The 13,915-nt window shown below is 54.1% G+C and overlaps 1 protein-coding gene across 1 annotated transcript in view; it reads left to right on the top strand.

The window, feature by feature from the left end:
* The first annotated feature begins 6,443 nt into the window (after positions 1–6,443).
* CYTH1 (cytohesin 1) overlaps positions 6,444–13,915 on the top strand; it is a 78,878-nt gene continuing 71,406 nt past the window's right edge. The window contains exon 1 of the mRNA XM_042917139.1: positions 6,444–6,533. Within this exon, the coding sequence (XP_042773073.1) occupies positions 6,512–6,533 (22 nt within the window). The 5' untranslated portion in view covers positions 6,444–6,511. The remainder of the gene's footprint in view (positions 6,534–13,915) is intronic.

Raw genomic sequence — 13,915 nt, 5'->3', positions numbered from 1 at the left:
GATTCTCTCTCTCTCTCTCTCTCTCTCTCTGCCCCTCCCCTGCTTTCTCTTTCTCTCTGCCCCTCCCCTGCTGGTGCAGGTGTTCGCTCGCTCGCTCTGTGTCTAAAAACTAAAATCATCAAAAAGAAGTGATCTGTGTTTATTTTTTTTTAACGCACCTCTTCCTTCTCTTTCACGCTGATCATTCCATTTCCTGTCTTACGAGGCCACAGTCACGTGCTTCCGGTGACCAGCAGTCACTGTCCAGAGCAGGGCCCCGGAAATCTTTGTCAGGGGAGTGCACTGGAAAAGCCGCTTGAGGAAGTGTCACTCGTGACTGTGCATGTGGCCCCGTGCTCGGAAAACGGGCCGCCCACCCTCCACCCACGTCACGCTTCAAATGCCGCTCCTTTTTGACGTGGCAGCTTCCTGAGCCCAAGCCCCTGTGCGACCCCCTTTGCTTTGTTCTGTTTCACAAGCGAAATCATGGGGGCAAAGTCTGGCGGGAACTGGAACCCCCCCCCCCCCCACCGTTGGAAGTGAGAGCCTGAATCGCGTGGCACGTGGCCAGCTGTCTTCTGGGCGGCACGGGAACAGTTGGTGACAGCTGGATACAATCAAGTTCCATTACAAACAGATTTTAAGTGCCATTCACACAGAAGAAATTGCGAGCTTTAGCAAAATAAAATCTGGGGGTTTTCAAAGCGAGACAATGCCCCAATCTCGGCCCGCACGAGCGATCTGGTCTGTGGTCTCTTACGTGTGCGAAGCACCCTTTCCTCCCCAGCGCCCCGCCTGCCGGGAGAGCGGAACCAGAGAGCCAGGGAAGAACCCCTCGCAGGCCAGCTGCCCGGTGCCCTGGCTTGGGTTTATGGAGGACGCCGGGTCGAATGCCTTTCTCAACACCGTTCCCGCTCGCGTGTATCGGCTTTTCTAGAAGAGCCCCTGGCTGCCTTCCACTCTGGCCTCAGGTGGACACGAGATCATGACCTGAAACCAAAGTCAGATGCTCAACTGACCGAGCCACCCATGCGCCCCTAAAAGTTCTATCTTAAAACTTTAACAGAGGTATAGGGGCGCCTGGGGGGCTCAGTTGAATGTCTGACTTTAGCTCAGGTCATGATCTCATGGTTCATAAGTTCGAGCCCCACATCAGGTTCTGCATTGACAGTGTGGAGTCTGCTTGGGATTCTCTCCCTCTCTCTCTCTGTCCCTCTCCCTCTCTAAATTAATTAATTAATTAAATAAATTACTATAAATAAATAAATAGGGGCACCTGGGTGGCTCAGTTGGTTGGGCAACTGACTTCAGCTCAGGTCATGATCTCACCGTTCGTGAGTTCAAGCCCCATGTGGGGCTCTGTGCTGACAGCTCAGAGCCTGGAGCCTGCTTCGGATTCTATGTCTCCCTCTCTCTATGCCCCTCCCCTGCTCTCTCTCTCTCTCTCTCTCTGTCTCTCAAAAAAAAAAAAAAAAAAAAAAAACATTAAAAAAGTTGTTTTCAATAAAACATAAAATAGGTATATATTTGGCATATGGTATATATGATGTATAATTTAAAAGCTCTATATGTCCCAGGCCTACCATAACAAAGCCCCACAAATTGGAGGGCTTGAAACAACAGAAATTTATGCCCTCTCACCATATGCTTCTGGACGCCTGAAACCTGCAGAAAGTGTGGGCTGAGCCTCACTCCTTCTGACGCCCCCAGTGGCTCTTGGTTTGTGGTCACAACCCTCCAATCTGCCTCCTCTGGGTGTGTCTGTGCCCTAATCTCCTTTTCTTAGAAAGTCACCAGTCATTGGATTAGGGCCACTCTAATGACTTCGTTTTAACTTGATTCCATCTGCAAAGAGCCTATTTGCAAATAAGATCACAATTCACAGGTGTTGGGGGCTAGGGTTTCAAGGTTCCTTTCTGGGGGCCCCAGTCCAACCCCTAACAATATGGAAGGATGGGTAATGAAGAGTCTCTCCTACTCCTCCTGTCTGTCTCTGGCAGGAGCTCTCCGAGAGGCAGGCATGGCCCGGCCACTCCGTGAGGGTGGGGCTTTCCTGCCACTGTCTCCATGGCTGTGTCCCCAGCACCTTGAACAGTGCCTGGTACGGTGCAGGCCCCCAACACACATTTGTCGGGTAAACGTCTACTACGTGTGTAAATATTTTTATTACAAATGGAAATATATTATACGCTCCGGTTCTGTCCCTGCTTTTTTCACTGCCTACAGCTTGGGAATCATCTCACGCTGGACAATACGGAAACCGGCCTCAATCTCTTTAAAGCCTGCGAACGGTCCTTTGTAACGAAAGCACCGTAACACATTAACCTGCCCCCTGTTGAACACAGATTGTTTCTGAAGAAGTTTGAATCACCACAGTGTAAGCACAAGAAAACTTTGCTTAAAACCTTCCTTCATAATTCTGATTTTTAAAAAAATGTTTCAAATGTTTATTTTTGAGAGAGAAAGAGACAGCATGAGCAGGGGAGGGGCAGAGAGACAGGGAGACACAGAATCCGGATCAAGCTCCATCCAGGCTCTGAGCTGTCAGCACAGAGCCCGAGATGGGGCTCGAACCCACAAGCCTTGGGATTACGACCTGAGCTGAAACCAAGAGTTGGACGTCTCACCAACTGAGCCACCCAGATTCCCCCGATTTAAAAAGTCGGTCGTGGCGTCTGACTCTTGCTTTCAGCTCAGGTTCTAATCTCACCGTCTGTGGGTTCGAGCCCCACGCTGGGCTCTGCACTGACAACACGGAGCCTTCTTAGGAGATTCTGTCTCTCCCTCTCTCTCTGCCCCTTCCCTACTTGTGCTTTGAGTCAGAAATCCAAGTCGCGTCCTTGCACGCCTTCACACCCGACCGAAACAAGCACTGTATTACGTGTGACCGATGCGGATCTTGGATTTTAGTCCATTTTCATCTAACGATGATGGGTTTCTCCGCCGTCGAGAGTTGGGACCTGCTATTTGAAAGCCCCTGCTGGAATAAGACCTTGTCAGGTAAACGAACTTGTACACAGTCAAGTGCCATACTAATTGCAATGATGAGCATTGACACCAGTACCCCTCATTATCCTAACGGGCTGACATTTGGGAGTTGGGACCACGATCGAGTTCCGTGTGGATAGTGAGAATTACCCTGTCCTCTGAATGGCTTTTCTTCCCGAGGTTTGGTCACCGAGCAAGAGTTCAGGTGGCAAGGGACCCCCGTATCGTACCGTCAAGGGAAGAAAGCCAGCTCGGGAATGCCTTGAATCTCCTGGTGACTCTGGCCTAGAGAGTGGTAGGGAGAAGACACAGAGGGGACGGATGTCAGCGAGAGTCTCGGTGCTCCGCTCGGGTGAAAGGAGATCACCAGGTCAAAGCCGGTCGATGGAGCATCGAAGCCCAGGCCAACACGAACAACACGCAGCCAAATCACTGAGCACACACACCCCCAAAGGACACGGTCACGCCGGGGCCCAAATAGGACTCCCTGCTGTAAAGTCCCCGCTATAAACTAGACCACGTGGCGAAATCAGTGAAGATGAAACTCAGGAATCCACCAGAATCAACCTTTTAGGAGAAAGATAACATCATCTATTCAAGAGAAGTGTCTAATTTCTGGAATCATTTGAAAGAAACACTTGGGGGGGGGGGATAGGCCCAAAGAAATGGAGACACTAAGGTTCCCCACCAAAGGCTGGGTTGGTCCGCTCGTGAAATTAAGAGGGATGTTCGGGAAGGAGCCATTTTCTTAGAAGAGTGGGCCAGAGCTATAGCCCCGCCCCCCAGATAGGATGTAAAGATTCGGGTTCTTTAGGCTGTTATCTTGAAATCCGTCTCCTCTAACAGAAGTGACGTCAGCCAGCCGTGTAGAAGTTGAGCGGAAGACAGGGACAGACCTGTCCCTTCAGAGATCAGTTCTGGGCAGAATGCACGTTTACAGGCAGAGGCTGCATTTTGTGGGCAGGAAAGGGTCTGGAGGGTTGAGGGGCTTGCCCAGGTCACAGGGCTAATCAGAAGCAGATCTGAAATAAAAGCGCCAGAGTTTCCTCATTCATTCTTTCTTTCTTTTCCCTCAAGGGGAAATTACTTTTCTTTGTTGCCTAGAACAATTGAGAAGTCCTGGGAGGCATACTTGGGGGTTGGCCAGTAATGAAATAGGCTGCCGGGAGGGGTAACACTTCCCCCACCCCCGCCCCCACCACGGAGATATTCCAAGAGAGGTTCATGAGCATTCAGGAACTTGGCCAAGGCCAAGCTCTCCTCCAGCAGCCCCAGGTGTAGCGCACTGTGTTACGTGTCCAATGATCTGTCCAAAAGGAGGGGCTTGGACCAGCCAGAGTGACCGAGTGATCCCGAAGTCCCTGAGGCTCCTGTAATTTTTATGGCTAGCGCTAAACCAAGAAAGATCCCGTGCATCTGGGAGTGGCTAGAAAAGTAGCTTTTTTTTTCTTTATTTTTCTAAATTAACAACAATGAAGATACATTCACACTGTGTAAAAAGACCAGACAGCACAGAAAGACCATGACAAAGTATAGAATGAAATGTAGGTCACGGGGCCCCCTGGGTGGCTGAGGCAGTTTAGCCTCCAACTCTTGGCTTCGGCACCGGTCATGATCTCACGGTTCGTGAGTTCTAGCCCCACGTGGAGCTCTGTGCTGACAGTGCAGAGCCTGCTTGGGATTCTGTCTCTTCCTCTCTCTGCCCCTCCCCTGCTTGCCAGCTCTCTCTCGCTCTCTCTCTCTCAAAATAAGTAAATAAACTTAAAAATGAAAGAAGGATAAAAAAGTCTCAACCTCCCTTTGTCCCAGTTTATTCCTTTTAACTTCTTTTGTGGAGCCTTCCAGAAAAATCGTTTTGCACAGAACAACACATATATTTACACGCAGCATTTGTATCTACCGGTGAGTGTTTCAAAGTGGACAAGGGAGGGCACCGGGGATTCAAAAACACTGAAACTGTCCATAAAAGTTGTGAACTATCAGTGTAGACAAGCACTCTCAGGAAGGAACGGTTCCAGCAGGAAAGTCAGCCAAGACGGGGTTGCACTGGGGACAGGACGGCCCACAGGAAGAGTTATCTTCACCTCCCTCTTGTGACTTGTCTAAACCCCCAGAGGTCCGTGGATGTCCACGGAGGTCCTGAGGTAGTGCACGGTGTTTGGGTGAGGAGTCCTGAGTTCTGGGGCTGTCATTCCACAGCCCTGAGATTTTCCTCTTTGTCACAGAGAAACGGCCTTCGTGTCTCACTTGATCCCTTCTTGTATTCTTTTGCTGTCTTGTGAGCAATTATCATAAAGGGTCGGGTAGGAACGCAGTAAGGTGGGGGGGGGGGCGTTTAGTTTAGCATGGTAATGTTGGGAGATGTCCGGGAGAGGGGCCACTGTCTGGCCCTTGCCTCAGCCCTGTGTGTGCCCTGGACCTCCTAGGACTTCAGTTTCTTTGTCTGCGAGATCTCAGGACACTGTTCTCCAAGGGTCTTTCCAGTGCATTCTTCCATCCCCTCACTGGTTAATGCAAGCAGATACCTGTTAAGGAGCCCAGCACCCTGATAGCAGAGGTCTCCAACTTTCAGGTGCAGAGCTTCGCTGCCCCAGCACAGCAAAGGGAAGGGGACTGGTTAAGCCCGGTGCGGGCAAATAAAACACGTAGGGAACAGTCTAGAAACGTGTGGATTTAGAGATGCAAGAATCAGGAGCACGAAAATCCTGAAATGCTGGGGGGTGAGGTGCCTCCCTTTGAAACCTGATCCAGGAAAATTCAAAGGACTAATAAAAGCATGTATGAAAGCAGTGAAGTCATGGCACGCATGGGGCTAAGGTTTGGACCACAGAAATCAATGAATTCAAATGCTGTGCAGCCTCTGGCCAAGGACACGGCCCTCCCTGGCAAGCTGAGGCGGGCATGACCTTCGGGGCTGACGTCAACGAGGACCACCCTTCCCTTCGTGGCCGGACGCGACCTTGGGCGTGTGGGCGGCCGCCCGCCGGCTGTGGGCTGGGCACGCCGCACCGCCCTTGCGAAACCCGAAACAGGCGGGGCCCGCGGAGGCGGCCGGGCGGGGCTTCGGGACCAGGGGGTGGGGCCCGGGCGTGCGCGCGTGCGCAGGCGCGGGTCTGGAGTTGGCGGCGTGCCCGGGGGTGCGCGCGCGCGTGTGGGTGTGTGGGCGGCGGGCGGGGTCTCGGGGGGGCGGGGTCCGGGGGCCGCGCGTGCGCAGGTGCGGGCCTGGAGTTGGCCGTGTGTGGAGGGGGGAGGGGGGATGCGCGCGCGCGTGGGCGGCGGGCGGGGTCTCGGGCTCGGGGGGCGGGCCCCGGGCGGGCGCGCGTGCGCAGGCGCGTGCGGGCGGCGGCCGCGTGCCGGGGCGCGCGCGGGTGGCGGGCGGGGCCCCCCGCGGGAGTCAAGGGGCCGGCGGCAGCGGCGGCGGCGGCGGCGGCGGCGGCGCGGGCCGGGGGCGGGGCTCTGAGCCGGACCGAGGCGCACGGGGCCAGGCGCGGCGGGACGTGAGGGGCGAGCGGCGGGGTCCGGCGCGCAGCCCGGCGCCGGCACCATGGAGGAGGACGACAGCTACGGTCAGTACGGCCCGCGGCGCGGCCGGGCAAGCGCCCCCTCCCGCGCTTCCTGCCGTGCCCGCCCGGCGCCTCCGGCTGCTCGGGCGGCTGGCGCTTCGCGGCGACGGCGGTGCGGGACTGGAGCCCAGGGGTCGGCGGTGTTCGGGGACCGGAGGCCGGGGTCGCGCGGCGTCTCCTGCGGGGGCCGCGTCCCCCTAGTTTCGGGCCTCTGTGGGGTGCGCAAGTTGTGTGCCGGGTCCGCGTCTTTGTTCGCGGGCGAGGAGCACACATGGGCGGCCACGGAGCGCACAGGCTTCCCCGGGGAGCTGCTGCGGGCGGGCTGCGGGGAGCGGGCGCCGTCGGGCGGGCTCCGGCCCCTCCGCCGGCCCCCGGCCCCCCGCGAGCTGTGCCAGCCCCCCGCGAAGCCCGGCCGCGCTTCGGGAACACCCAAGTTAGCGCTCCCGCGGGTGCGCGGGGACAGATCGCCCTGCACGGCGTCCCACTTGACAGTTCCCACATTGCCCTCCTGCGACCCTTACCACCCCCCGGCCCCCCGAACCGCTGGTGGCCGGGAGCCGGCGCATCCCCCCCTCAAAACAGCCTGAAACTGCGGGGCTCGCCGCAGGTTCCTTGGGAATTGAGTAACACTGTATTCGGGAGGAATTTCGGAAAGAACTGGCAACTAGGACGAGGGGCGAACTTGGGTGGTTTTGGTAGCCGCGCAGGAGGCAGCCCCGTTTACAGCGCTTGTGCGGCTCGCCGGAGCCGGTCCGGGGGCAGTCGCGGAGGCAGGTCTGCTGTCTTGTGTTTATTTACAAGTAAGGCGTTGTGGAGCTGTTGGCTGCGGAAGAGGGGGGCCTGTGACCCGCAACTTGACCCCGAGCCGCGCGCCGGGGAATGTGCAGCTGCTCTCTAGACCCACTGGCAGCTCAAGTCCGGAGCGCGTTGGGGATGGCGACCGTCAGACGTCCCCGAGTTACCTTCCAAAGAGAAGACTTCTGTGCGCTCCTTTATGTGATGGGGGGGGGGGGGGAGATCACCCACTGGCTGGCCTCAGAGGATCTTTCCGCCCCTCCTGCCTTCTCTTTTCTGCACATGAGAAGCTTCGCCTGCTGCTATTTTCTCTTCCTTCTCTTGCCATTGAATCTGTGTGGGACCCCGGGGTTCTGCCAGGCTTTCTTCTTGCCCTCTGCTAGTGTTCTGACCCACCAAGCGAGGCAGGAAGCTGTCGGTCTGGTTGCTTTTAATGCAGCGACTGCTTTGCCAACGGGCATGCGGCGAATTTGTGCTTGGAAGGGGTAAATGGAAGCGGGCGGATTGGTGTCCTGGGGCAGCTGTACCGGATTAGCACAAACTCGATGGCTCGGAACAACATAAATTTATGCTCGTGTCGTTTTGGAGGTCACGAGCCCACATTTGGGTCTCACTGGGCTGCCGTCAAGGTGTTTGCAGGACTGTGTTCCATTCTGGGGGGCTCTAGGGGAGGACCCATTTCCTGTTTCAGCTTCTAGAGGCCACCTTAATTCCTTGCGGGGGGGGGGGGGGGCTTTTCATCTTCAGAGACAGCAGGTAGCCTCTTCTTATTAGGACCCTTGTGATTACATTGGACCCGCCGGGACGGTCCAGCTTAGCAGGGGTACTCCGCAGGGGTAATCCCACGTTTGCCACCTAGGGTAACACAGTCATCAGTTTTGGCGATTAGGTCACGGACATCTTTGGGGGCCGATATTCTGCTGACCACACGTAAAGATGAGAAAGAAGTTTGTTCTTCCCCTTCATACAGTTAAAAATGTCATCTTCTTTGTATTTTGGTGGAACCAAAAACGTTGGAATTAAAGAAGATTCGCCACCCGTAGGGCTCGCCACACAAGAAGTACCTAATGGCTACGAAGAGTAAGAATGTCAGTTCTTTGAGGGTTGTCTCTGTCCCCAGAGCGGCGGTTCCCCTCCCGGGTTTTACAGGGAACCCACCTGGCGGGGTAGGACACGTGGGGTGCAGACTCCTAGAGCACACAAAATGCACGCCCAGACGGTCTCTCGGCACCTCCAACCTCCGTCGTGTCGTGAGTTAGCCTAGCGCACAGGCCCTGTTTTTAACGTTGTGTCTCAGGGGAAGGATTGTGGTTTCCTGGCTGCCACGTGGGCATGAAACACTTCTGGAACAGAATTCGTTCATAACACGCTGAAGACAGAGGATGAGTTTTAGACTTTCCCTGTTCAATTACAGAGAACTTAAAACACTAATAGAACAGCCTTTTTTTTTTTTTTTTTTTTTTTGAATGTTTATTTTTGAGAGAGAGAGCGAGCAAGGGAGGGGCAGAGAGAGAGACACACACACACACACACACACACACACACACACACACACAGAATCCGAGGCAGGCTCCAGGTTCCAAGCTGTCAGCACAGAGCCCGACGCGGGGCTCGAACCCACGAACCGCGAGATCGTGACCTGAGCCAAAGTCGGACGCTCAACCTACTGAGCCACCCAGGCACCCCCAGAACGGCCTTTCCCGACTGTGGACTCCGGTGTTCTGTAGACCCAGTGACCACACCTTCGAGTTCGGATGCCCTTCCTCTCGTAGACGCGCCCTGTAATGCCGTCTTTTTAATTCAGAGGTTCTTAACTCACTGGACAGGTATCGGGTGCTTCGCACGGTGCACGTGGTGGGGCACAATGGACTGTAAGGACCCGGGCCAGGGGGTAGGAGGAGAGTCGAACAGAAGTCCCCTTCGGGCTTTGTTTTCTTTGAAAACCGTGGAACTGGTGATTTTCGAAAAGCTTAATTGACGTTGGAAGAGAGGTGTGCCTATTGCTTGTGGCTGGTCGATCTTCGTCCCCCAGTGTCTTTCTAAACACTGTGAAATAATTGGGACTTTTTTTTTTTTAAAAGGGTCACGCTCTCTTCTTAGGTCACCATTCTTTGCGGATTTCACAGTTCTCTTTGCAAGAGGAAGAGGGATTTTTGCCTTCGTAGATACCCTGCCCGGGAAAAGACTCCGTGACCATTCCCCTTGGTGCCTCCTGAACTTGAGCGGACATTGTAAACCTGCGGGCCACCTCTTAGCGGGCCTCTGGGGCCCTCCCGAAAGCGTACGTGAAAGTTTTTGTGCATGTGCGTATTTGGAGGGTCCGTAGCTTGGTTCTCGGGAGGTTCTGACCCAGGAATTGCAGTTCCAGAGTCCCCGTGGGTTGTCCACCCCTCTCTCGGGACAGATTGTGAGGGAGAGGTGGGCAGGGCCATCCCGTAGTGACTTTGGAAGCATTAGCCGTCAGGATTCTGTGTCACGGTTCTGACCTCAGACCATCAAATATCTGGGCAGAGCCGCTGAAGAGCTTTGAACCCGTGGTGCCATGTATGGCCTTTACTTCCCGAACACAGCTCCTACTCTCCTTGCTTTCCATTAGCTTCAGACTTGTCCCAAGTTTCGCCATGAGGGAGAACTGGCCTGTAAGGAGTAAGCTTCTGTGTGAAGGACACGCTGACCTCAGCCCGGGCCCGACTTCCGCCATCAGAAGACGGAACGAGGTGTGGGCAGTGGGGTGCGTGGGCGCTGCTGTGGCAGGGGTGGGAGCCCCGTGCCTTCAGGGGAGATTTGCTGTCTCATCTCTGTGCCTCGGGGGCAGGCCAGCGTGGGGTTGGGACCCAGCACAGACCCCTCGGCAGCCGTTGAGGGAACGGTAGTAGACTGAACCGGGTTCCATGCTGCAGAAGTTCATGTTCAGTGGTTAAGTTTTTGCCTGCCGCTCTCCATCCCAAACAGAAAGAGGAACACCCCTCTGTACGCGTTTGACCCTGTGCCAGACCAGTTTTCCTTTTTTTTTCCCCCCGGTGATAATGGTGTCTTTCGTTGTTCTCAACTTCAGTTACACGCTTAGTGATTTGCCTTTATGGAAAACAATACAGTTCTATGAAGTCAGGGTTTTCTTAGAAAAATCTGGAACATAAAGTTACCATAATTATACATTTTGTGGTCTTTAAGGTAGATTTCCAGGGGTGATATTAACCTGTCAGAGGCGATAAACATTTTTAGAATTCTTGGTACATGGTGCCGACTTGCTTTCCCAAAGGGCTGTACAGATATACCCTGTTCCTAGCGATGTATGGGGGAACGTGTTTGAGTATCACGGCAAGTACGCCACCGGTGAGGATTTGCATTTGAAAGCTTTTTTTTTTTTTTTTTTTAAAGAAAACAAATCTACTGGTTACAAAATGGCACCTCATTAAATCACTAGCTGGGTTGAAAGACTCTTTTGGGTTTTTGCGTATTATGACCTGCGTGTTTGTGTGGGATGATGGCTTCTTTATTTACTTACCTGAGATTAACTTTTTTTGTGTGGCTGCGAACAAATGAACTGTTTTTCTCACTGTGATGTTTTCAGCATGGGGAAAGATTTTGGGGTTGGGGTGAGATTTTGCCCAATGGTGGTGTTCACCTGTTTATCTTTTTTTAATTGTTTCTCTTTTTTATTTGAAAGGGTTCGTTTATTTTGAGAGAGAGTGTGAGCAGCGGAGGGGCAGAGAGAGAGGGAGAGAGAGAATCCCAAGCAGGCTCTGTGCTGTCAGCATCAGAGCCCGACGCGGGGCTTGAACCCACGTACCCGTGAGATCATGACCTGAGCCCAAATCAAGAGTTAGACGCTTAACCGACTGAGCTACCCAGGCGCACCTAGTTTTTCTCCTACAGATTGAAGACCTCTCAACCCATATATTGTCTTCTGGCCAAATACAAACGTTTCCTTTAGAGGAGAACTCATGAGTTAGGTAGCTCTTACAGGTCTGGGTTATGATGATGCTTGGGTTGGTCCGTGGGATCTTAAGGCTCATACCCGTTTCTTTCTAAATGTCCCGTGTATTAATCACGAGCAGTCTTGCCAAATGGGTTTTCCTTAATGTGTTTCAAACATTCAAGATCAGGTAGTTCTACAGAAGGAACTGGAAGGAGAGTGCCTTCCAGTTCAAGGGTGAGAGCAAACCCACGGGTCAGTTGGCGAGGGTGAGGCCGACGTGCGGGCGTGTTGCCCTGGATTGTGGGGCAGAGGTTCAGCGTGGGGCCGGGTGGCCGCCAGAGTCCGCCCCCGAAGACCTGTCCGCCCCTTTCCTGTTCGCCCTCCAGCACGAAAGGCTCGGACAGCGGGCTCCTGGAGACAGTACTTTGCCCGAACCTGTCCATTGGCTTTGTTGCCACACTGCCTCTTGATTGTCTAATTATTGTTGCTTAGTTTCAGTTGCAATAATAGAGGCACGGAGGAGGTGGAAAATGATTTAGAAATGTTCAAGAAGTGAGTCCCACATCCTCTGAAACTGCTGGTAGTGTTGTTTTGCGGGTCTCTCTGCACTAAAAGCACGTAAGATAGGCTGAAGGCTGTGTAGGGGATTTTTGTTACCCGTCCTTATCCAGGATGGTGTGACAGTGTCTGTCTCTGTGATGCTGAGGTGGCCGTGAGCTGCTTTCTGAGCTGCCTGGCTCCTTTAACAAGGGTCAGGACATGACCTTCCTTATCTGAGTCTTTTCCTGTTTTTTACCTTTTTTTTTTTTTTTTTTTTTTGAGTCTTCAAGGTTTCCTATTTCAGAAGAGTACCTTTCTCTGGCATCGTTACAGTGCATATTATAATTATTAATGCTGGTGCGAAGGATGGAATCGGTGTCCTGCTATTAAAAAACCTTTCCTCTTCGGTGGTACCGTCGTAGGCCCGTCTGGGCAAGCAGTTCGGAAGCGCGTATTTGGTCAGCCAGCAACGCCCCCCCCCCCCCCCCCCCCCCGCCCCAGCGTGCAGCCCCCATTGGCAGGCGTGCTTGGAGCCTAGAAGACAGACGTGGAGGCCTTGAGGGCGAGGGTCAGAGTGCGTGTGGCAGGTGTGAAAACCCTGGGTAAGCAGCTGGAGGAGTCCTGCCTGGACTTGGGGTCGAGCCGGACTGGACGGACGACAGTTCACAGAACTGGGCTCTAGAAGCCCGGTCGGTGCCAACTGGGTGAAGACGGCAGGGAAATAACATGTCCAGCAGAGAGAGTGAGCCAGGGCCAGCAGGTGAGGGGCACTGGCCCCTCTGCACCTAGAGAACAGGAGGCCACAGACACAGGCCCTGGGGGGGGGGGGGGGCGGTAGGGGGCGGGGAGGACAGAGTCATGGAAGGCTTCTGTGTGTTCCAAAGACTGTTGTCTGAGCCACAAGGAGCCTGGGGGGCTGAACTGGGGTATTTCGAGGTGATGATTTTGCATTTTAGAAAGATCCCACTGCCTGCCGTGGTTCCAGGGGGCAGCGGGGAGGTCCTTAGGAAGCCCTTGGCGCCATCCTGGTGGAGGAGGAGGACCTGGGCAAAGGCAGTAGGAGCGGGCAAGAGGGGGCATTAACCACAAGGACCGACAGTCATGGGGTCTGGTTGCCACGGCTCGGGAGAGACCGAGCGTTGCGGGAGCGAAACAGGGTTCCAGGTGAGCGCCGGGCTGCTGTCTCAGATGACTGCTTGGAGAGAGCCTTCAGATGAAGGCAGGTGCTCGGGTTTGGACATACTGAGTGGAGCCCGGGGAAATGGGGAGGTCGCGTGCTGAGAAGAGGGCGAAGGCTGTGGTCCTGGGCAAGGACGCCCAACCGACTGAGCCCCCCCAGGCGCCCCAAACACCAAAATGTGTATTAAAAAAAAGACTATAGGGGTGCCTGGGCGGCTCAGTCGGTTGAGCGTCCGACTTCAGCTCATGATCTCACAGTCCGTGGGTTCGAGCCCCGTGTCGGGCTCTGTGCTGACAGCTCAGAGCCTGGACCCCACTTCCGATTCTGTGTCTCCCTCTCTCTGCCCCTCCCCTGCTCGTGCTCTGTCTCTCTCTGTCTCAAAACTAAAATAAAACATTAAAAAAAAATTAATACACGTTTTGAAAACGATTCTGAGCCAGTCTTGAATTACAGGATTCACTCACGGCTCCTCGAGCAGGACCAGGCTCATGTTCTTCTGTCTGTGGGGCTTTTGTAGCCAGCAGCTGCCAGGGCCACGTGTGTGTTTGCACCTATTAGCTTAAGTTACTTTAAGTTCTGTGTTTCCCTGAAACACGGCTTCCAGCAGCCCTAGTGACTGAAATTAAGAGGATGTTTTGATTTCTAGCTGTATTCTCGTGTTTCTGGCTGCGCGCTGGACGGTCCCCTTGGCCGTACGTCCCCGTCTCAGATTCCGCGTGTCTGAGGGTGTCCTGCCTCTCCAGTCCAGTCCTCCCTCCAGACTTTTCCTTTGTGGTTTTTGTTTTGTTTTTTTTTTTTTTTTCACTTTTACCACCATTACCTATCACCCCAATTATTCATGCTTGGAAAGACATTTGATTCATTCTCTTTCTTGCCATCTGAATTGTTTTCCAGCTACCCATCCGTCTTTCTGCCCGTTGAGCATTTTTTTCATTACCTTCTCGGTGTCAG

The sequence above is a fragment of the Panthera leo genome, chromosome E1 (assembly GCF_018350215.1).
Source record: "Panthera leo isolate Ple1 chromosome E1, P.leo_Ple1_pat1.1, whole genome shotgun sequence".
NCBI lineage: Eukaryota > Metazoa > Chordata > Mammalia > Carnivora > Felidae > Panthera > Panthera leo.
This window is presented reverse-complemented; position numbering and strand designations above follow the sequence as displayed.